The 21,160-nt window shown below is 47.5% G+C and overlaps 1 protein-coding gene across 2 annotated transcripts in view; it reads right to left on the reverse strand.

Annotated features, from left to right (window-relative positions):
* Positions 1-1,815: 1,815 nt before the first annotated feature.
* The window catches only part of HK2 (hexokinase 2), a 59,558-nt gene continuing 40,213 nt past the window's right edge, over positions 1,816-21,160 (reverse strand). For both annotated transcript variants that reach the window (XM_001162535.8, XM_063789003.1), the window contains exons 7-18: positions 20,709-20,892; positions 17,847-18,002; positions 16,267-16,500; positions 14,610-14,914; positions 13,316-13,464; positions 12,936-13,055; positions 9,581-9,676; positions 8,776-8,875; positions 8,496-8,679; positions 7,111-7,266; positions 5,692-5,925; positions 1,816-4,373 (exon numbers count right to left, since the gene is read on the reverse strand). In XM_001162535.8, coding sequence (XP_001162535.3) covers positions 4,229-4,373; positions 5,692-5,925; positions 7,111-7,266; positions 8,496-8,679; positions 8,776-8,875; positions 9,581-9,676; positions 12,936-13,055; positions 13,316-13,464; positions 14,610-14,914; positions 16,267-16,500; positions 17,847-18,002; positions 20,709-20,892 — 2,063 coding nt within the window. In that variant the 3' untranslated portion in view covers positions 1,816-4,228. The remainder of the gene's footprint in view (positions 4,374-5,691; positions 5,926-7,110; positions 7,267-8,495; positions 8,680-8,775; positions 8,876-9,580; positions 9,677-12,935; positions 13,056-13,315; positions 13,465-14,609; positions 14,915-16,266; positions 16,501-17,846; positions 18,003-20,708; positions 20,893-21,160) is intronic.

Genomic DNA, 21,160 nt, shown 5'->3' on the forward strand with positions numbered 1-21,160 from the left:
TAAGGGGGAAGTCCGTCCCCATGATTCAATCACCTCCCCCCTCACCAGACCCCTCCTCCAACACTGTGAATTACAATTTGACATGAGATATGGGTAGGGAGAGAGAGCCAAACCATCTCAAAAAGTATCTTCTGAATGTTTTGCCAGTATTATGGTCTGTGGAGAATGTGTCTATGTCCACTTCGAGCCCCCAGTGGGAAATGGGAGTGCAGCTCTTCCCTGAGGCTGTGAAGTGGGGGCAGCAGTGGCCTAGGGAGGGTGGGTGGCACCAAAACTGCACTGAGTAGCAGCCTGGCTAAGGCTGGTGAACACCACCAAGCTGAACTGCAGCAGGCAGACTCCCAGAGGGGTGAGTCATTTGAGGGAGAGCTGCTGAGAAAGGGGGCTGAGGCCTCTACCAGAATTCAGCAAGGCAGAGGAGGCACTCAGGGAAACCCATTACAACTCTTATGTCATATGTCGTAATTTTTAACAAGTTTTTTTTTAACAAAAACAGCATCACAATACATTGTTCTGAAATATTCTTTGGCATGAAGCAGCATACTGGCAATGTTTTCTATATTACTAAATATTCTCCTATAACCCTGCTCAATAATATTCTATAAAACCACATAGTGGTTTTATAAGTCGCATGCCGGTTACTTTCCTAATTGCCCCATATCACAGGAGGCTCCATTTCCCAGGCTCCCTGTGCCAACACACTTCCTGCTAGGTTCAGCCAATGGAAACACTGCAGAAAATGAGTGGGTGGGAGGAAGGCAGAGAATTTCTTCATCTCCCACCCCATTCCACAGTCCCAGTACTTGCCCCCTTACCCCAGCTTTGGGACTCGGATCCAGCCAGTGGAATTGAAGCTACTTTTCTTGATGTTGCTAATCCCTGGGTTGCTTCTCTGTACTGCTTGGCTTCTCAGCATTGCCAACACCTATGTAACCAAGTCACAGTATTAAAATGTTTACAATGACTGGAATGGATTGTTTTCCTGACTGTACCCTGATAAAGGGTGAGTGGGTCTATTATATAGAGACGGTTTCTCTCTTTACCTATTATAAGCCATATGATAGTCAATATCCTTGAAGTTAAATCTTAGTCCTCAACTATGTGTATTTCCTTAGCACAAATTTCTAGAAAATTACACAAAACCTGCTGTGAGGCATATTGCCTGTTTTCCCCACAGAAGGGCTATACCAATCATACTTCCACCAACAGTGTAGGAGAATGCTCCCATAATCTCACCAGTTTGATATCAGAAAAAATAGGGTCTAATTTTAATCTTTCCCTCACCCATTGGCTATCTCCATTATCCTCTTAGCCATGGTCATCTTCTTCCCTCGGTTATTGTCAAACATGGCCATGTGAGCGTTAATGGGTATCACTAGGGACTTTTGATGAATTTACTCCCCAGACCTGTGTTCTGCTTATTGGGGAGAAGGAAAAGCTTGGTAGGGAGAGGACAGAGGCAAGTGCTTTTTGGATGTTCACGAGAGCTATATATCCTGAATAAGAATCACATTTGCCAACCAAGACCAGCCAGAGGCCCTCAGGGTGGTGCTAATTTCAGCCAAGCTATTTAAACAGTAGACCGCAGGACTAGCCATAGCTCTTCAGTGGCTTGAAATCTAAGGGGTCAAAGGCAGTCCAGGAAAAGCTGCCTTCTAATTCCACTGGGACTGAGTTTCTGGAAAAGCCACATGCCTCTCAAACACACACACTCAAAATCAAGACACCCATAAATTACTCATCGGGCTGGCCAGGAAGTACTGATACAACCGGAAGATGACTACACTCTTAAAAACACTCATGAATCACATTTGATTATTTTGGAAAATGTTAAAATTTATTAATAATAGTTAACATCACATAGTTAATTAAACTAGTTATGTATTGTACATAATGACAACATCTTCACTAGACTGAGTGCTCAAGGATTTGAGATGATTCGCTATTCATCACACCCCGAAGATTGAGATCCACTGTATTTACACAAAGCAAAGCCATGTCAGCAAGGGACTGTCAACCTGATTCTGAGAACACAAACATTCAAAATTTATTTTCCAGTGTTCCTTTTTGGAAACCAACAACACATCTTTAATACCTACACACACACACACATCTCTACCTTTAAAAAAAAAAAAAAAACCTGTAACTTCACAGATAGTACCTAATCTTCAAGCTTAAAATTTAAGTTAAAATTAATCTCTATTTTGTGGGCACCCTTTAGTGAACTAAAATCTACATGAAACCTTTTGGCTTTTGTGTAGCAGGAAACACCCACATTTTGGGTCAATTAGTGCAGATGGGAGCAGCAGAGGAGCTACACCAGACAGCAAAGCGATACTAGAGCAAACGAGAAGGACCAGCCCCTCGCCCCTCTGTGCTCCCGGGAGGAGCTGGGCTGTTTTCACCTAATTACACCCAACTTTGCTTAAAAGTCGTATAATCAGACACTATTCTCAGCACAAGTTTGATAAATATACAAAAACCAGGTTCAATTTCATCGTGAGTTTCTTTCCATTCTGATCCTTGTATCCAATTCAATAGTTACATCCCTCTTTATTATATAGTATCCAGGTTTAATGTCTGTGCTTGTTTGTATTTTAGGACAGAGGCGGGCTTTCAGATTCAGAATCAACTGCACTCTTGAAAAGTAGGGATGGAAGTTTTTAAGCCACTCTCATCCCTCCCAATAGTTTGAAATAAATGTTGTGTATAAAAAAAAGAAAAACACAAAAACAGGTCAGCAGACCAATGCCAGCTCAGCCTAGGGAAGCACATGGACAATTCTTGTAAAACATTTAAAATACAAACCCAAGGTGAAACTTGCTGGGAGGGCTCAAATACACCAAAAATGTTGTCCCTGAGGTTTTATTTGGTTGTTTAATTGTTCTGTTTTGGTTTGTTGTTGAGGATTAGATACAATTTAAAAAAAGAAATTTTGGTGACTTCCTTTATCTTGTCAGAAAGCTTTAGAATACTACTGACTGCCCTAAGAATAAAGATTTCTAAGCCATGAGTCCATTTGAAACGATTCCTTTGGTTTCCTTTGCTTAACATCCCATGGAATACTGCCAAGAAAATCTCTAGATGGAGGAGCCAATTGCTGTGGTCTCTTCAGTCTATTGGCTCAGCCTCCATCTCTGTCCTTGCCTTCCACACATTTCCAAGACCACAGGGGAAGGAGGAGCCAGAAGCAACCGCTTTGCCATTCACTCACCCTGAAGAGGCTTCCCTTCTCTTCCCACAGGCGAATGAGGTATTTCTATGACTAGTCAGTATCTTCCCCTTCTGCCCTTTAACTACACTGAGGCCAATTCTGACAAGACTTGCATATCTATATACATAACAAATTAACATATAAATACATTACGTACAACTGACCATTACATGTCAAGATGAAGAAGCAGATCTACTTCAAGAACTAAATAAACTTTCAAATATAAATTAAAATGAAAATACAGTGTTTCCACTTTTGCAGGAAAAATTTGTAAAACAAACTAAAAACTCCCCCTTCCCCAAAGGTCCATTGCTTGTGGATAACATGTGCGCCCCGCTGAGATGCGACGGCTGGCCCAACTGCAGGATGCGTCAACTCCTGGCTTTGGTTTCATTGCCCAGACTCAGGATTCCTTGATTCCAGGAATGGCAAATGCTGGAATCCACAGGGCAAATGCTTGTAGATGAGGTTAAAGAGGGGCTGCTGCGTGGATATCCATGGATTTTCCTCCACTGTCGCCCCTCCACCCTCCCCACGTCTGCCTATAGGACAATCAGGCTCACATCCTCAGTGGAGACCTCCCAGATCTCTGACAGGAGAATCAGTAACAACATCAGTGCTGGGGGATGAACCCCACTTAGAAATGTCATGTTCAGGCTCCAAGGTGAAGCAACCGTATCTTCATTAGTGTCCCCATCCTGTAGAATTATACAGGGACATGGAATTTGGCAAGGGGGAATATTAAGGGAGATAATTTTCATGTTTTAAGAGAACCAATGGGAATGGTTATGATGCATGTGAACAAATCCTTATTTGGAACTATATTTATCTTAATAGGGCCAAGCTCGGCCACCAAGCTCTACAATGAGATGCAGACACAAAACCCAGTCCAGTGGGGTCCTCTCTGCCAAGGAAAAGCCAAGGGGTCTGTCTCTGACAAAAGGGGATGACATCTTATAATTTAAAACAGGGAAGAAGGAGAGAAAGAGGAAGTCCCTTCCGATTTCAGGGGTTCTATCGCTGTCCAGCCTCACGGATGCGGCAGGCCACAGCAGTGATGAGCGCCGCCCCCTTCCCGCTGCCATCCTCTGACTGCAGGAAAGACACATCACATTTCGGAGCCAGGTCCTTCACTGTCTCATGCATGACTTTGGCAAAGCTGGAAAAGGTGGGAGGAAGACACAGGAAAAACCATCTTAGTCATGATTGGTTTGTATTTGCACTTAGAAATGAAAGCTAAGAAGCGATGCTGGAAACACAGAAATAATTAAGAAGAGGAGAAGGATGACAGCTATAATGTATTAAACATTTACTATATATTATTAAGTACCAGAAAACCGTGGCTTGGAGACACTAGTACTATGCCCAATTTCCACATCATATCAGCCATTAGGAGAGCTAGGATTCAATTCTGGGACAAACGTCTGAGATCCTGGCAAATTGTGTTCTTAAAACTAATAGTCAGTAAAAGAGAAGTTCAACAACCATGGAAGCCACAAGTGTGCCTAACAGAGGAGCACAACTCTGGAGGGGGAGACCAGGACCAGGACTCATGAATGTGATTTTCTATTTTCCTGGCGCATAGCCTCATATCAGAGCCACATGTGCTCCAAAATGTCATCGGAGGCAAAAGAAGCAGACTTACAGAGTCACTGCTAGGATATCACAGTGATCACAGATCCTTCCTATATGGACCAGAGAAAGAGAGAGTTGTGATCTGCCCCAATACAGCAGGGTCAGGACACCCTCCCCATCTACAAAGCTGAGGATGCCATGTCCCAGGGTTGGTGGCTGGGCTTCTGCCCCCTCCCAATCCTCATGAAACTTTATGTACAATAACAGCCTGTGGCTGTTGCCTGTCAACCCCTGCTCTAGAATGTTGAAAAAAAATCTTGCTCCAGAGTTCTAGCATTACATTTGCCAGAATGTTCACAGTAGCACTGTTTGTAATGGTCAAAATCTAGAAGTAACCTAAATACCACCTCAACGATAGAAAAAACAACATACTCAAAGGTACGCTATACAGCTCTGAAAATTAATGAACTACCAACTGTATACTTCAATGCGGATGCATCTCAAAACAAACACTGTGTGAGAAAAGCCAGCCACAGAAGAGATACCATGTGATTCTATTTGTGGCAAGTTCAAAAATAAGTAAAACTAAACAATATGGATGCATACCTACATATATGGAGGTGGAAAAGAAAAGCAAGGGACTGATTCAGCACAACACTTACCCCTGGCATGGGAGAATGATGACACAGTTCTGGAGGGGCTCGGAGGGGGCTTCCCACGGTGGGGGTTGAAACACAGGCCTACTTCTGATTATGAATCTTTAAACTATAATCCATGTATTATATACACTATTTGGAATGGCTGATAATTCACTATAAAGTAACAAAGGAAAGAGAGAAAGAAAAGGGAAAGAACAAAGACAGAAAGAAGGTAGGCAGGGAGGGCTGGGATCAGGCACTCACTGAGGATGTAGCTTGTAGAGGGTCCCATCCACACCCACTGTCACTTTGAGAGCGTCCAGCCCACGGTTTTCTCGTATCTTGTCCACCACAGCGGCCATGCCTGCGCCACAGAGCTGGGCTGCCCGCCGGGCCACCACAGTGCACACCTCCTTAACAATGATGCTGTCGTCACAGGTGCTCTCAAGCCCTAAGTGTTGCAGGATGGCTCGGACTTGCAGCAGGGCCAGGCAGTCACTGGGGTGGGAGGGAGACAGCAAGTGTTCAGTCATGCACCAAGAAGGCTGGTAGCCTACCACACCAGGGCCTGAGTCCTTACAGGGGAGGCTCTGTGGGGGTCTAGCTCTCCAGAAGCTGGCCCCTCGAGGTGGTTCCCATTCCTAAATTCAGACCACTGCTCAACCTACTGCACTGCACTGACTCTTCCTGAGGGTGACAGGAATACAAACAGCTCCTCATTCTACTCTTCCTACTCCAGATAGACCATTACTACTACAAAGTAGATACTCAAAACAAAGCAAATTCACTGTTTATCACAGTGGTCAGTTACAAAGCTCTTTCATGTCCATTCTCTCGCTGCTGTTCATGGGTTTGCAGGGCAGGAACTAACCAAGCAGCATTAGACTCGTGCTTTATTTCTGCTCTGCTGCTCTGGGTGGTCTGAACTGTATTTATATGCTATTTACGAAGGAAGTGTAAATAAAGTTATAGAAAGAAAATAAACCCTCCTATATAAAGAAAGCTATTTTAGAAGCCTGGAATCACCTCGCTGAACATAACAGACCTATAAGCTAGAATATATCTTTCTATTCACTGGTGCAGATGCCCGAGGGGTCTACTCACATCAGTTGTCTAGTTCCTGTTCTTCTCTGCCCTGAGAGTAATGGCACAGCATTAATTTTTAAAGGGCTCTGAAATTCATTGTTCTAATTTGGAGATTTTCCACCATTTGACTGTAGGAGGGAGGCTTTGCTCTAATGAGCCACTGTGTGGCATGTGTCTGCATTGCCTGACGTTCCAACCTTTACTCAATCCTGGCTGCCTGATTACTGCAGCCAGCAGTTAGGAAGGGCTTTCAAGCCGAGTGTGGATGCTTTAATAGGTTATCTTCCTCTGTGCATTTCAATTTACATGCTATGAGCAGGTATCTTTCTACATTCGATACATGGTCTAAAACCCAACAATATCACTTTGCATGACCTCAGGCCAGGCTTAGCACAAACTTTCATGAGAATGCTCTGTTTGCCCTTAAAATGACAACTGCCCATAATGTGCTTTTAGTAAACACTATAGACATGAATGTGTTTGCCACTAAACTGACTTTTGTATGAGTCATGCCCTGAGCTATGGAAATCCTTCAGTTTGTCTGCCAGTGAGAAAAAAGGACATGGCCCCCTGCTACCCTGAGCCCTAAGCTCTCACCTCTCAATCTGAGACAAGAACTTGGTTTCAAAGATGCCCCTTGTCTTGAGCCGCTCTGAGATGCGGCCTCGGAAGAGCAGTCCACGCTTGGTGAAATCGATGAGAATGTTACGGACAATCTCACCCAGGTACATTCCACTGATCATTTTCTCGAACCTGCAATGCAAGTAACATTCATAGAGGTTAAGTAGGAAGGTGGAGGGATGTGTTGAGACAGGACAGGCCAGCTTAGTCACCCCCAGTGCATCAGCAGTGGCAGACAGGCAGACTCCCCTGATGGGAAAGGAATTGCTACTTGATTCGCTTGGGCAGGATCCCTGGTGTCTTTGCATGCTAATTCACAACCTTCAGCAACACTGACCACAGTGCCCGAGGCCCGTGGGGCTCCTGGGGAAATAAGCCTTGGAAAGGAACCCACAGGGAAAGGAACTCATTTCCTTTCCAAGGCTTATTTCGAAATTTCAAGAAGCAACTCGAGAAGGAACACACCATAACCCCACTGGACTTCTCGGAGCAGGGGAGAATGCTGAGTCTTAATCTTTAACCTCACTACGCATTCAGCATACATTCTCTTGGACCTAATCATCATTACTCAAGTAACTACTGCCAGCTGTAGGGCCCCCATCCTGGCCACTGGAACTAAACGTTATTATGCAGTGGCTTGAGGGTCTTTTGGTCCTGAATCCTGCCTTGAAAAAAAAACGAGGTCCCTAGTTTCAACCAATAGCCCATCACCACCCCATCTTATCTTGACCCAGCCTGCTTCCTTCATTAATGTTGCCTGCCTGGCCCCTAGAGGCATTTTAGTCTGTAACTTCTATTCTAGACACATGTTTTGCAAAGCGTATTCTGCAGGATTAGGGTGTTTGATTAATCTAGTTAGGAAACACTACAGACAACATCTTAATGAGAAGTGTGTTAGATCTTAAGCTATTGTCTCTCAGCTCAGACCCCGCTCCCCTACCATGCACAGGACCTTGTGACATTGGGGCTGGCCCCTTGCTCAATTCTGACAGTAGGTGGTGCTCGGCACTGGAAGATGGAGGAGAGAGAGGATTTGCTCCTGTCTGCATCACCCAAGAGATGCTCTTCAGCCTGGCAGCAGCAGGTGCTTCAACTTTCTACTTGTTTCTCCTTAGAGTGCCAGACCTAGGGTCTAGTATTCTCCCACCTGTTCTCCTAGGCTTTTGGGTGGGAGATGCTTCTTACATTTACTAACTCAGAACTTTCCAGGTGCATTCGACAAGAAACCCTTTCCAAGAAAACCTCCTTTATTAACATCTCACGAGAACCAGCGTCCTGGGAGATGCCACTGTGGAAGCTCTGATCACTTGTTGCCATCCAGTCCTGGGATACACTTAACAGGGCCCCAGTTGGGTGCCTACCTCTGCTTGCCGGGGTTGAGTGAAAGCTCATCCACAGCCACATCAAATTCTGTGCGGAAGTCATCTAGGCATCCATTGTCCCCGAAGGCCCCCCATTCCATGTTCACACACATCCGCCCCTCTTCTCCTTCCACCAGTTCCACATTGCGCATCTCCTCCATGTAGCAGGCATTGCTGCCCGTGCCTGCCAATCACAGGATACCAGGGCCTCACTCAGCACCATCCCCTCCACACCCAAGGCTGTGCATCCCCATGTGGAAAGGACAGTCTGGGTCCTTACCAACAATGAGGCCAACTTCACAGTGAGGGTCTTCAAAGCCACAGGTCATCATAGTTCCGACTGTGTCGTTCACCACAGCAACCACATCCAGGTCAAACTCCTGAGAGGGAAGAAGCAGATGCCCAGTTCACAGGTGAACCCCAATATTCTCCTTTCAGACAATTGCATGGGAGATTTACAGGTATATAAAATATATATCATACACCATGGCTGACCCTCTCATTCCATTCAGGTCTGCGCTTAAATGTCACCTCTTTGGTGAGACCCTCCCAAGTTGTGCTATTTAACAGTGCCCCTTTCCAGCACACTTGCTCCATCTGCTCTCCTCACCCCACTTCGCTCCTTTTCTTTTTTTTTTTTAACTCTATATGGTCTAAAAAGGGAAGGCATGAATAATACACCCCTTGTTTAGCATATAATCAAGAAATAACCATAAAAATGCGCAACCAGCAGCCCTCATGGCTGCTTTGCTTATGGAGTGGCCATTCTTTTATTCATTTACTTGTGTGTGTGTGTGTGTGTGTGTGTGTGTGTGTGTGTGTGTGTTTCACAGCTCTTAACAGCACCTGCCACTAGGTCATGGACTTTATAGAACAAAGCTTTGCTGTGGTCACTCCTGAACCGCCAGTGCTGAGAGCATTGCTTGACACACAGTGCACACTAAACAACTGCTGAATGACACTTGAGTTAATCTTCCTCCCAACCCATGCAGCCACACTTACTGTTGCCCTCACTTTCTGAACACACAGACCAGGCCAATCATTGAGGAGCTGACACATCAGACCTCATGCCATGTGTCTCCTACCTCTCGCCGGTGGATCGCTTCCTTCAGCAGGGTCACCACGTCCTCGCCCTCGCAGCCAGATGCCTTGAAGCCTTTTGTCCACTTGAGGAGGATGCTCTAAAAATCACACACAAGCATGGAAAGGACATCAGGGAAGAGCTCCCAGGTCAGTTCTGGGGGTCCAGCTGTGCTTCTAGCTCTCAACCTCACAGGTCAGACGGATCCCCCAGAGTCACCAATCATCTCACCCACAAATTAAACTGTTCCTAAGGTACTTACTTGGATTTATTGAGCACCTACTGTGTAGCAGGTACTGGGCTAAGCATAGATCATGCATTACATTATTTAACCCTCACAGCACCCTTGTGGAACATCTATCATGTTTATGGCCACTTTATAAGAAACTGAGGCTCTGGAGTGACTTGCTCAAGGCCTACAGCTTGGAAGAGAGAAGCAGGATGCACTCCGAGGCCCTCCGACCCCAGTGAATGGGCTCATAAGCACCACGCAGCTGACCCTGCTGTGCAACTTCTTCCTATGTGCTTGGTTCGCTCACTGGGCAAAGCAGTTTGCTCTGTCCCTATCCTTTACATCAGAAGGGTCAGTGTATGTCTCCTAATTTTCAAACTCCAGCATCTGGCGAACAAGTGCTTTGCCCACAGCTGGGTGACAGCTAGGCTTCACCACCACCCCATGTCTTTCAGTGAGGAAAACAACTCCAGGCTCCTCCTCAGCATCCTCAGTGGCCCCTTGCCTTCAATGTGGTCCTCTGGGAGCAGATGCTTCATGGCTTTGAACCTGGGAGAAATGCTTTGGGTTTTATTCCCTGATGCCCTCTCTGCTGCCACAGCCCATCAGGAAACAAGCCTCAGGGCTTCAGACTCCTTACCCAAGAGCTCGGCTTCCATAAATGAGCTGTGTGCTCATAACCCACCCACTTGCATGATTTCTCCAGGCCTTGCTCAGGGATTCATGCCCATCAGCTTGGCATTTCATTCACATCAACCTGGAGGTGTCACACTGTGTTCAGACCCCAGGAGATTCAGAAAAACAAAGCACATACCCTCAGAGAGCTGGCTGACCAGTGTGTGCTGATCTCTACCCAGCTCTCTACAAGTTAGCTTCACATGTCTGACGCAAGTTTGTGTTTACGGGATGTTCAAATAACATAATTTCAGGTGATCCTTACTGATGAGGCAAGTGGAGGCCCAACAGCTGGGAAACACAGCTGGGGGCCACAGAGCCCTGGGGTCTCTAACCCCAGGGGCCTCTGCACTGGTGGGATTTCCCCATCACAGGAGGATCTTGCCAGAGCCCACAGGAAGAAATGACTTCTGCTTTATTTGCTCTTAATTTTTACGGCTCTAGACCTAACACGTGCTCCTCACAGAAACCTGGAACACAGAATAAAACCTAATCCAATGGCCTGGAATCTCACAATTCAGACAGAAACAGTTAACACACATTCTGGTTTCCCTGGCAAATATATAAATAAATATATAACCTGTTGGCATGAAAAGTTAAGATAGTATCTACTTGAAAATATTTTGGTAGGAAGTCTAGAAGAAGGATATACACTGGAGGGTTATGCTTTTATCATCCCGTTAATTGTATTTTATGTTTTTTTATAAAGAGATTACCATTTCTAAAGAAAAGTAGTTTTAAAACTTTTTAGTCATACCACCAGTAATTTTTCATGTGATTAAAATTTATTACAAATAACTAGTGGCTGATACTAGCTAATAAGTGGGCCATAATTTATTTAAATACTATCTCACTATTCAGCAAGTTTGTTTCTAATATCTTTGTTATAATAAGTAATGGTCCATTAAATAATACATAAGAATTTGTCCACATGAGGCATAAAGCAACGCTAGTCTGGTTAACACTACATGAATGTTAATAGGCGTTGAGAAATACCAGACTAAGCTGAGTTTTTATTGCAGAACTTCCTAAAACCTTAATTATACTAGTGCACATGGGGAATTCTCTCAGATAAGGAGGAGAAGGAGGCATCTACAAAACTCAGTGAAGCAAGGTGAGGGCCACTGTTGCAGGGACCCTGTGGGAAATGCTGCTCTTTCCTTGTCACTAGGGTAGGCTCTTCTGCGCTGGCCCAGCTCTTTCTGTCACTTGCTCCCACCTACATGACCCTCTCCACAATGGGCAGCCTGCTCACCTTTCTTTCCCATCAACTCATTCTTCTGACTTGTTCCAAGTCCTCCTGACATCCCCCAGGTATGCACTCGGATTAACATCTGTCTCACTACCTGTCCTGGGGGCTTCAGTATCCATCCCATGAGGGCCACATTCCAAACAGCAGCTCTTCCTTTTCTGAGCTTGCTTCATCAGCCCAGCTTGTTTGTAAGCATCTAAAGGTAGGAGCCATGCCTTTTATACCTAGCAGTGGCATGTGCAACATACCACACACCGGCAGCGTGCACGTGCGCTCCTACATGACTGAGACAGAGACACAACTCCTTAAAAACAGTCTCCAGATACCTAATGCTTAGGGCTACCAGTCATCAGCAGATCCAGCACTGCCTACTCAGTTCTCCTCCACTTCTCGGGGCACTCATGTCCAGAACATCTGGGAGTGCCAGATCCTCACGAACCTACTTCATTCACCCAAGGTAACCTGAAGAGGAGTGAGAAGCAAGATGAGACCAGAGAAGAGCCAGGGCATCCAAACAACAGGATATGGCATGAAAATGCCCTGAGCCCATAACAAGGGCCTCAGGAGCCCCACAGCATAACTGACAGCACAGGCTCAGGCATCAGGAACCCAGAATCCAAATCTTGGATTGGCCAGTCCCAAGCTATTATGACCTGGAGCAAGACACCCAGCACCTCTGTGGGGCTTATCTTCCTTTCTGTAGAATGGGTATTCAAACATATCTCTTATATGGTTGCTGTGAGGGTTAAAGAAGATAATGCAGGTAAGAAACCTAACATAGTACCTGGCATAAAGTAAGTGCTTAAAAATGCTATATATATATATATATCTATAAGTTCAATAGAGATGGGGTCTTCCTCTGTTGCCTAGGCTAGTCTTGAAATCCTGGCCTCAAGCAATCCTCCTGCCTCAGCCTCCCAAAGTGCTGAGATTACAGGTATGAGTCACCACGCCCGGCAGTTGTTAACATTGAGTAGCATCATCATCGTTGTCCCAAAGGCTGTCACAGCTGAGCTAACCTACTTAACCTCCACCAGCCTCAACTTACTCATTCCCATCAAGGAGCCCCTCCCCACTACTGGTCACTCACGCCCTTCTTTCCTTAGTCTTAGCTCAACTTTCTCCCCTGCTCCATACCTGGCTGGTTTTGTTTAGAGTCAATAAAGCCCACAGGAGAGCCCTCCAGGAAGGTGCTGTTACCTCGTCCAGGCTGTTCTGCTGGCAGGGGAAGGAGAAGGTAAAACCCAGAGGCAGGGAAACGCCCTTCATGCCCATGTACTCGAGGAAGTCCGCGATGCACTGGACAATGTGGTCAAAGAGCTGCAGGGAGAAGTTAGGACACTGAGGGAGGGGCCCTGGGCAGGGCAGGCTGCCCCCAGTAGGGCCTGCGCACGACATCAATGTTTCTTTCCACCCAGAAGAAATGCAAGCTCAGGCACAAACCTGAGTCAAGACCAGGCTGCAGCCCTGGGTCCAGCTAGCCCTCCCCAGGGTCACAGATGAGCAGAGAAAGCACTGTCCTCGAAGGCAAGAGGTGACGTCCACCAGGGGCCCCCTCCTGGAGGCGCCGCCCTGCTCACCTCGTCGCCGGTGCCGTGCATGACCTCCTGAGGGACGGCGTAGATCTTGTTGTGCATCTCCACTCCACCCCACTTCCCATTCCGAACACGGACCAGCAGGACCCGGAAATTTGTTCCTCCAAGGTCCAAGGCCAAGAAGTCCCCTTTCTCTGGAAAATAAGCCCAGGGAAGTGATAAGTTGGGGCAGAACATGGGGAATGTGGAGACAGTACACTTAAAACTATCCAAATACACCATTCCTGTTCCATCAAATGCCACCTTATATTACATTCTAGAATACAGAAGGAACAGAAGAGTCCAGCTCCCTGAAGGAAGCTGAAGGGAAATCTTTTAAAATGACAAAACCCTCCCTTGTTGGACAATTACAGTGTGCCACATGCCTCACACACAGTCCTCGTTCAACCCTTAGGCAGCCCTGTGAGGGAGACACTGCATTCCTCTCTTAAAGATGATTGGGATCTGGCTGATAGTTAAATCACTTGCCCGGGGCCATACGACCAGGACAGGGTAGAGCAGGGACCAAATCCCAGTCTGTCTCTGGAACCTGTAACAACTGTGCTACACTGGCCTGCTCATCGACTGTCTTCTCTGAATTGGAATAAGACCACCATTTCTGAGGTTACAAGACTTACAGCAGGGGTCAGAAATCTTTTTCTGTAAAGGCCCAGACAGCAAACATTTTAGGCCCTGTGGGTCATGCAGTCTTTGCTGCCACCACTCAACTTTGCCAAGACAGTGCAAAACAACTATAAGCAATGTGCAGACGCATGGGCATGGCTGTGTAATAATAAAACCCTATGTACAAAAACAGGTGGTGGGCCAGATTCAGCCCATGGGCCATAGTTTGCCAACCCTGACTCAGACCAATGTGGTGATTGCAAGAGCAGATTCTAGAACCTGAATTCCTGGGTTTGAATCCCAGCTCTGACATTTTCTAGTTGTGTGAATTTAGGCAGGTGTCTTAACTTCTCTGCGCCTCAGTTTTCTGTCAAACATAGGTGAATACATAAAATTAACTGCTAATATTTTTTTAACAGTTAACAAAGATTAAATGAGTTCATACACATAAAGTGCTTTGACACACAGTAAGCATTCAATAAGTGTTGACCATTACTACTGTTTGCAGAGGAGCACCTTGTTTGAGTTTATCAAAGACTAGAACTCCCTAGTAATATGGCTGAAGAAACGTGTTCTGGTTCAAATGTCCAATGCTAATGCTAAGGGATCCCTCCCAGGGTATCAACACCAGGACAAAGGCCCACCATGTGAGCCAGGTGGCAACCCTGCCGTGTACCTGTGCCGTCCGGGGTAGCACACACGTAGGTGGGCAGCATCTTGACGGGGGCACTGGCGTGAGTCTCCTTGCTCAGACCTCGCTCCATTTCTACCTTCATCCTCCTCTTGACCTCCAGCAGCTGGTCATGGCTCAGCTGCAGATGCTCTAATGTCTTCTGGCGGGCACGGTGTTGATCGGCCAGCCGGTAAGCCACTGCTGTCACCATGGCTGCACCTTTGCCACTGCCATCCTCGGAGCGGAGGAAGCGGACATCGCAGCCGGGCACCAGCCGCCGCACGGTCTTATGTAGACGCTTGGCAAAACTACAGTTCCCCAGGGCGGGTAAGAGACAGGTGTCCATGGTTAGGGTCAATGGTGCAAATAGTTAGACAGTTGCCCACCGCCTTAATCCAAATGCCAAAAGGCACCTGCAGGAGTGGGTGCTGCCCTAAACGTCCTCTCTCCACTCTCCCAAGTTAGGAACCACTACAAGAACCATATCAACTATGACCACCCAGGATTGGTTCACCCCCGCCAATGAAAGGAAAAGACCTTTTAATAAGCCACTGTCCCCTACATGCAGCCACACAAGACCTCCTCTTCCTCACTGAAGAAGGCCCCCTGGCCACTGCTCCCCTGCCCAACATGGTACCATCAGCCTCTTTGCTGGAGCAGCCCTATGGTATTAGGTGGTTCTGATGCCACCTACCTGTCTTGTTCTATCACTCATTTCACTAGCTGCTGTCTGGGAAAGACCCAAAATTAAAAGCTAGAGATGTTCTTCTGGACTTTAGCCTTTCTTTTGCCAGTTTCTGCCAATGATCCCAAAGGTGTCTGCACAGCTAAAGACAATGTGTTCAGCCAGGAACTCTCTGGGTAGTGGCCACTTGGAGCCATGGTCTCCAGGGCCTTCCTACTCCAAGTGCAGGAGTAGGCTGCAGCCTACTGGGGGCTGTTAGAGATGCGGGATCTCAGACTCACCCCAGACCTTCTGATCAGAATCTGCCTCTTAGCAAGATCCCCATGTGATTCACGTGCACACTCAAGTTTTTGCAACACTGGGTAGGAACAGGGAATCTCAGGGCTGAGGCCTCCTGCACCGACCAGTTAAGAAAACAAAGGCACATTGACCTGGCATTCTTATTAGGTGAAAATGATGGGGAAATAAGTAGGCACAATAAAAGAGACATCTTCCAGGTCTCAGCTGACATGTGAATATTCTGGTACCTATGACCTGAGGGATCAAAATGTGGACAGGGCAGGATCAATTTAATACCAAGGTCAGCCAGAGAAGCTGGTAACCCCCACTGGGCTGGGGTGGTCCCTGGCAGAGGACATAGAACCTGCAGGAATCACCAAGAATTCTAAGAGTAAAGACAGGAACAATAACGCATACAAGAGGGTGGCAAAGAGGGTGTCCAGCAGCCAGAGGAGCTCTGCGGAGAGCCCGAGTCATCAGTAGCCTTCAGAAATCACCTCCACCCACACCAGATATGACTTCCTCCCATTCCCCCTTGCCCAGGTGGGAACTTTCATTCCACCAAGACCCTCAGCTCTATGGTGTGGTGGTCCCTCCACACCACCCCTGAAATGCAAAATGGAGCTGGCATGAGGAGTCACTCAGCCCCAGGTACTCCAGGAACTCTGCATCTCCAGGCCCTGCACACTGACTCACTGGGGGTGTTTCTTGTAGACGGAGCCGTCGACCCCAATAGTAGAGCGCAGCCGCTCCTCGCCTTTGTTCTCCTTGATGCGCTGCAGCACGGCGGCCAGGGTGGCTGCGCACAGGCTGGCGGAGCGTGTGGACACGATCTGGCAGATCCGGTGAGTGGCCACGCAGTCCTCCTGAGTCGGGTCCAGGCCCAACCGCATCAGGACCTCACGGGCCTTCCGGATGCCATCCTTCTCCCTGGGAAACAGAAAGACAGCATGTGGGCCCGTGCCTGACCCACTGTGGCCAGTGTGTGTGTCGGGGGGTGGCAAGGAAGCCCTTTAGTTCCAGCAAATTGACCGCCCAGTGGGGACAGAATCCCTCTTCATTGCTTAGTCCACCTGTGCAGGGGCAGGAGGAGGAAGAAGGGGGTGCAAAATATAGCACAGCCACCCTGAGGCTCCTCTCCCAGACACCACACACACACACAGAGACACACGGAGTTGAGAAAAACAAGTATTTCTTATGCATGTGCTATGTAAAAACAAGGCCCTGTTCTTGGTGCTTTACCACCAAGTTGTGTGTGTGAGAGTTTGTGTTACATCTGCTTGTGTTAGGGGAGACAGACAGTATCTCTGCTGTCAGCCACTCTCAACATGTGAACCCTGCGGTGATGCCCACCTGGTTTCTCTCTCTAAAGCAGTAGGAGTCTATTGCATTTCACCATGGACTTGGCACTGCTTTAGCTTGTGTCTAAAGACGGTTGGTAAGGGGCTAGTGCTATAACCTTAGCACCCTTCTCAAGGGAACTAAATCTTGCATCACCTTGGGGTACTTGCATCACCTTGGGGTACTTGCATCACCTTGCGGTATAGCAACAAGTAGGCCCCATTCCTTCAAGAGTTTCCCCTTAAAACAAAGTCATTGGCACTGTTCCACTGCTCCATTTGGCTCCAAAGACACCTCCTCTCCACCATCTGGTCCCTGAAACACCAGGACTTCTTCAATCTACAAGTGGAAATCTCAAGAACAGCAAACGAGGCCCGCCTGACTCTTGGGATATTGTTAACAACAAAAAAAAAAATCATGCCATCCTCACTTTTGCCCCTGCTGGGCTGTGAAAATGCAGGCCCCAGCTCTACTTATTAGAATTAATTGGGTAGCTATATCTCTGGCCAATTCAAAGACCTAGCTTTCTATTATGAAGCAGGGGTCATGACAGAGTCCTTTTTGAGAATCGCCAATAGGGAATCAGATGTCAGAGCTTCAGGAGAAGGAAAAGGAGGCAGATGCAGCTAAGTCTTTCAGGGGCCCTCTGGGATCCTCCAGCTTTAAACCCAGTGCAACAGCCCAAGTCCCTGCATATGGAGGCCAACCACCGTTCCCAGTACCATGAGTCACTGGTAGCAATCACACTCGAAATCGACAAGAGTGGAGACTGGTAAGTGAAGTGAAGCCACAGGCCCGCCATGGTCCACGTCATGTGAGACCCTCTTGCAGTCTATATTTGAAGAGTCAAAAGGTACAGCCCCCTCCTCATTCCCCAACTACCCGTCAACTCGTGTGGTGATCCAGCGAATAGAGGGGGCTGGCCAGAAGCTCACCCTTCAATGTCTGAGATGTCTTTGGTCTCAAAGCGACCGGTGTTGAGAAGCTCTGGGCTGAGCTTCCCCCCAAAGAGCAGCTCCTCCTTGGCCATCTTCACCAGGATAAGCCTCACCAGCTCCCCCATGTACATCCCACTGATCATCTTCTCAAACCTGCCGGAAGACACAAACCAAAAACATAAAGTCCCCACTGCCCATGTACTCATAGCTTCCCTGTTGAAGCAAGATGCGCACACGTGCAACTTCACAACTAAGGGTTAATGTGTGCAGCACAGCCCAGGAGTAAGATACGTGGAGAGGTGACGGCTCAGAGGGGCTGGCTTGGGCTGTCCCTGCAGGCTGATGGGCCTTGACCTATGGAGAAGAATAAATGAAACTTAAGCAGCCAAATGAAACACATAGGGAGTATGGAACATTCTGGAACAGCCTGTATTTTAGGTAAAGTTATGCGTAGGGTGGTAATCTTTAAAATTCTTCTCTAGCCAGGAAATCATTTTTAAAATTAATATCTTACATAGCCCAATATTTATTTACAAGAGAAAAAAGGCGATCTGATTAGATATGTAGCACAGGCCTAGAAACTCATCAGCTCATACTGTCCACCCCTGCAAGCCGTTCATGGGCTCCAGAGAAAATGGTGTGAAAACCACCTGGGGCAGGGGATGATGGGGCAACATTATAAAGGCAGGTTGGGATAGAGGAATCTGCACTGGGCTCTGAGCTCTAAATGACAGGTCTCAGGGGTCTGGGAGTGAAACAGGCTTCTAAGCAGGCAGGTGACAAGATGTTTTAGAAAGGCAGGGGACGGCCCCCAAACCGGCAGTGCGGTCCGGTGATTTAATTTTAACACTAGGTGGCACTGTTTTCTTTCGTAATTGGTCTTTCTGACTAGAACTGAGAGGAAACCAAGCCCTGGTGATGATTCTTTTTGACAAAAGGCCCATTTCTGGGTGTTTGAGAAAGAACCTGTGTCTTAGAGGAGGCACATGGGCCTGCTGCCACTAACTAGGATGAGCCCCAGCGAGGAGGAGGCCCAGGACTGAGATGTGGAAGGGATTCCAAGGTTACCTTTCCGAGAGGAAACCCAGGCCTCCAGGAAGCAGCCTGCTCAAGACCCAAGGCCGAGTACAGCAGCATCAGGGCTAACTGAGAGCTGGCAAAATTGTGAAGATGACAGCGTGCATTTTAAATGTTAGTGCACCCACACAAGCAGAGCTTCAGGAGAAGGAAACCAGCGTGGATGGGAGCCTGGCTTCAACAGTAAGGAACTCCGTGTTGCTAAGTTTTTATTCTAGTTTTTAAAAACACTTTGTTCCAGTCAACATTTGGAAGATACTTACTTGGAAATATATTAGAGGGGACAAAAATTGTCTGTAGTGACTTCAGGGCTACCATGGATGACAATTTGGTGGGTGTCAAAGGATAAGCCGGGGGTGTGTTGTCATGGTCTGGCTGGCAAATTTGTCTTTTGACATTTGAAAGGGCCTTTAGTTCCTCGGAATGACTTGGGTGTGCCTCATTCATGGAGGCAGACACTGAGTGACTTTTCAGCTCATAAACCTCTCATCAGCCATGGCAGACACAACCAGTATGATCCTCAGAAAGTTCAAGTAAAGGACTCATTTCAACATGTGAAACAAGCTTGTGACTTAGATAAATAAACCATGCTTTGACAAAGCAAGGACTCTCAGGCCGGGCGCGGTGGCTCACGCCTGTAATCCCAGCACTTTGGGAGGCTGAGGAGGGTGGACCGCCTGAGGTCGGGAGTTCGAGACCAGTCTGGCCAGCATGGTGAAACCCTGTCTCTAATAAAAATACAAAAATTAGCTGGGCGTGGTGGCAGGCGCCTGTAATCCCAGCTACTCAGGAAGCTGAGGTAGGAGAATCGCTTGAACCCGGGAGGCAGAGGTTGCGGTGAGCCGAGATTGCGCCATTGCACACCAGCCTGGGCAACAGAGAGAGACTCTGTCTCAAAAAAAAAAAAAAAAAAAAACGAAAGCAAGGACTCTCCTGGGTTACCCACCACTGACTTGATTTATAGGGTTCAATTTTCCTGTCCAAGTAGAGATCTGCACGAAAAGCTTTTCTACAACAGTCACAAGACCAGAGATGATCTGTATTGCTCAAAATATTTTGCAACTGCTTCAGACCTTGAAGCAATCCCTGTTTCAAGATCTTTCACACGCACATTTGGCAAATGTTTGTGAGGGTGAAATAAGGTTTTGTAAGAGATAAAAGCAACTAAAAACAAAGGCAGGCCAGGCTGGAGAATACAATATTCAGGATCCAAAATGCTAGACGCCCCTCCTCCAATCCATCCCAGGACATAGTTGGGCCAAGGTCCAAGTGAAGGAGGCCAAGGAAGCTCCTCAGCCAATGTCTCCAGAGGCCATGGGTCTGCCTGCAGCTGCAGCAGGAGGCCCTGGGACCCCAGGGAGCAGCAATGAGCAGCCAGCTGTCAGCCTGTCCTCTGGGTGGTGATGGAGTTGGAGCTATGAAAGGAGCTTTCAGAGACCCCAATCTTGGCCACCTCAACACAACTTTCCTTAGGTGGCTCACAGTTCCCATGGACAATTTACAAATAGAAGGTGGAAAGAAAGAGCAGGGCCACCCACTTACACTCAGAATAGAACCTTCCAAAATGACTCCTGTGAAGGAAACACATTATTAGCTATAATCTGGTGTATCCGCTTGCTCTCTGTTTTAGATCTTCTCAGCAATTTATAGTCACAGACATTCCTATGACCAGTGGCCGCCTTGGCAAGCTTTGGGGATGTAAGACTGTAAAGAAACAACCCCCTGGCCCCGACCAGCTCCAGGCCCCCGCCAAGCCCACTCGCACAGGAAGGGCCTACTCACAGTTGCTTTCCCGGGTTCAGTGAGCCCATGTCAATCTCCTGGTCAAACTCAGTGCGAATGTCGTTGAGCGAGCCATCGTCCCCAAAGGCCCCCCACTCCATATTGATACACATCCGTCCCTCGTCGCCTTCCACCATGTCGATGTGGCGCATCTCTTCCATGTAGCAGGCGTTGCTGCCCGTGCCTGCCAAAACAAGGGACGGCTATGCACACGCCTGCTCCGGCCCCTTCCCACCCCTCTTCCCTCTTATACTACTGTCCCGAGACTGCCCGGCCAGGGTGGCTGGGATTTCTCACTGCAGACTCTGGGGGCATCACAATACATGGTCTAATCTTCTGCCACCCCGAACTCCATGAGTCCCTGCTCTGCTCTCCAAAGTGACTGGACCATTATCTTCTAATATGAACTACAAAGGAACACCCAGCCCATGGGCCCCTTCTCCCTTTCCAGC

This window comes from Pan troglodytes, chromosome 12, assembly GCF_028858775.2.
Source record: "Pan troglodytes isolate AG18354 chromosome 12, NHGRI_mPanTro3-v2.0_pri, whole genome shotgun sequence".
NCBI classification, from domain to species: Eukaryota; Metazoa; Chordata; class Mammalia; order Primates; family Hominidae; genus Pan; species Pan troglodytes.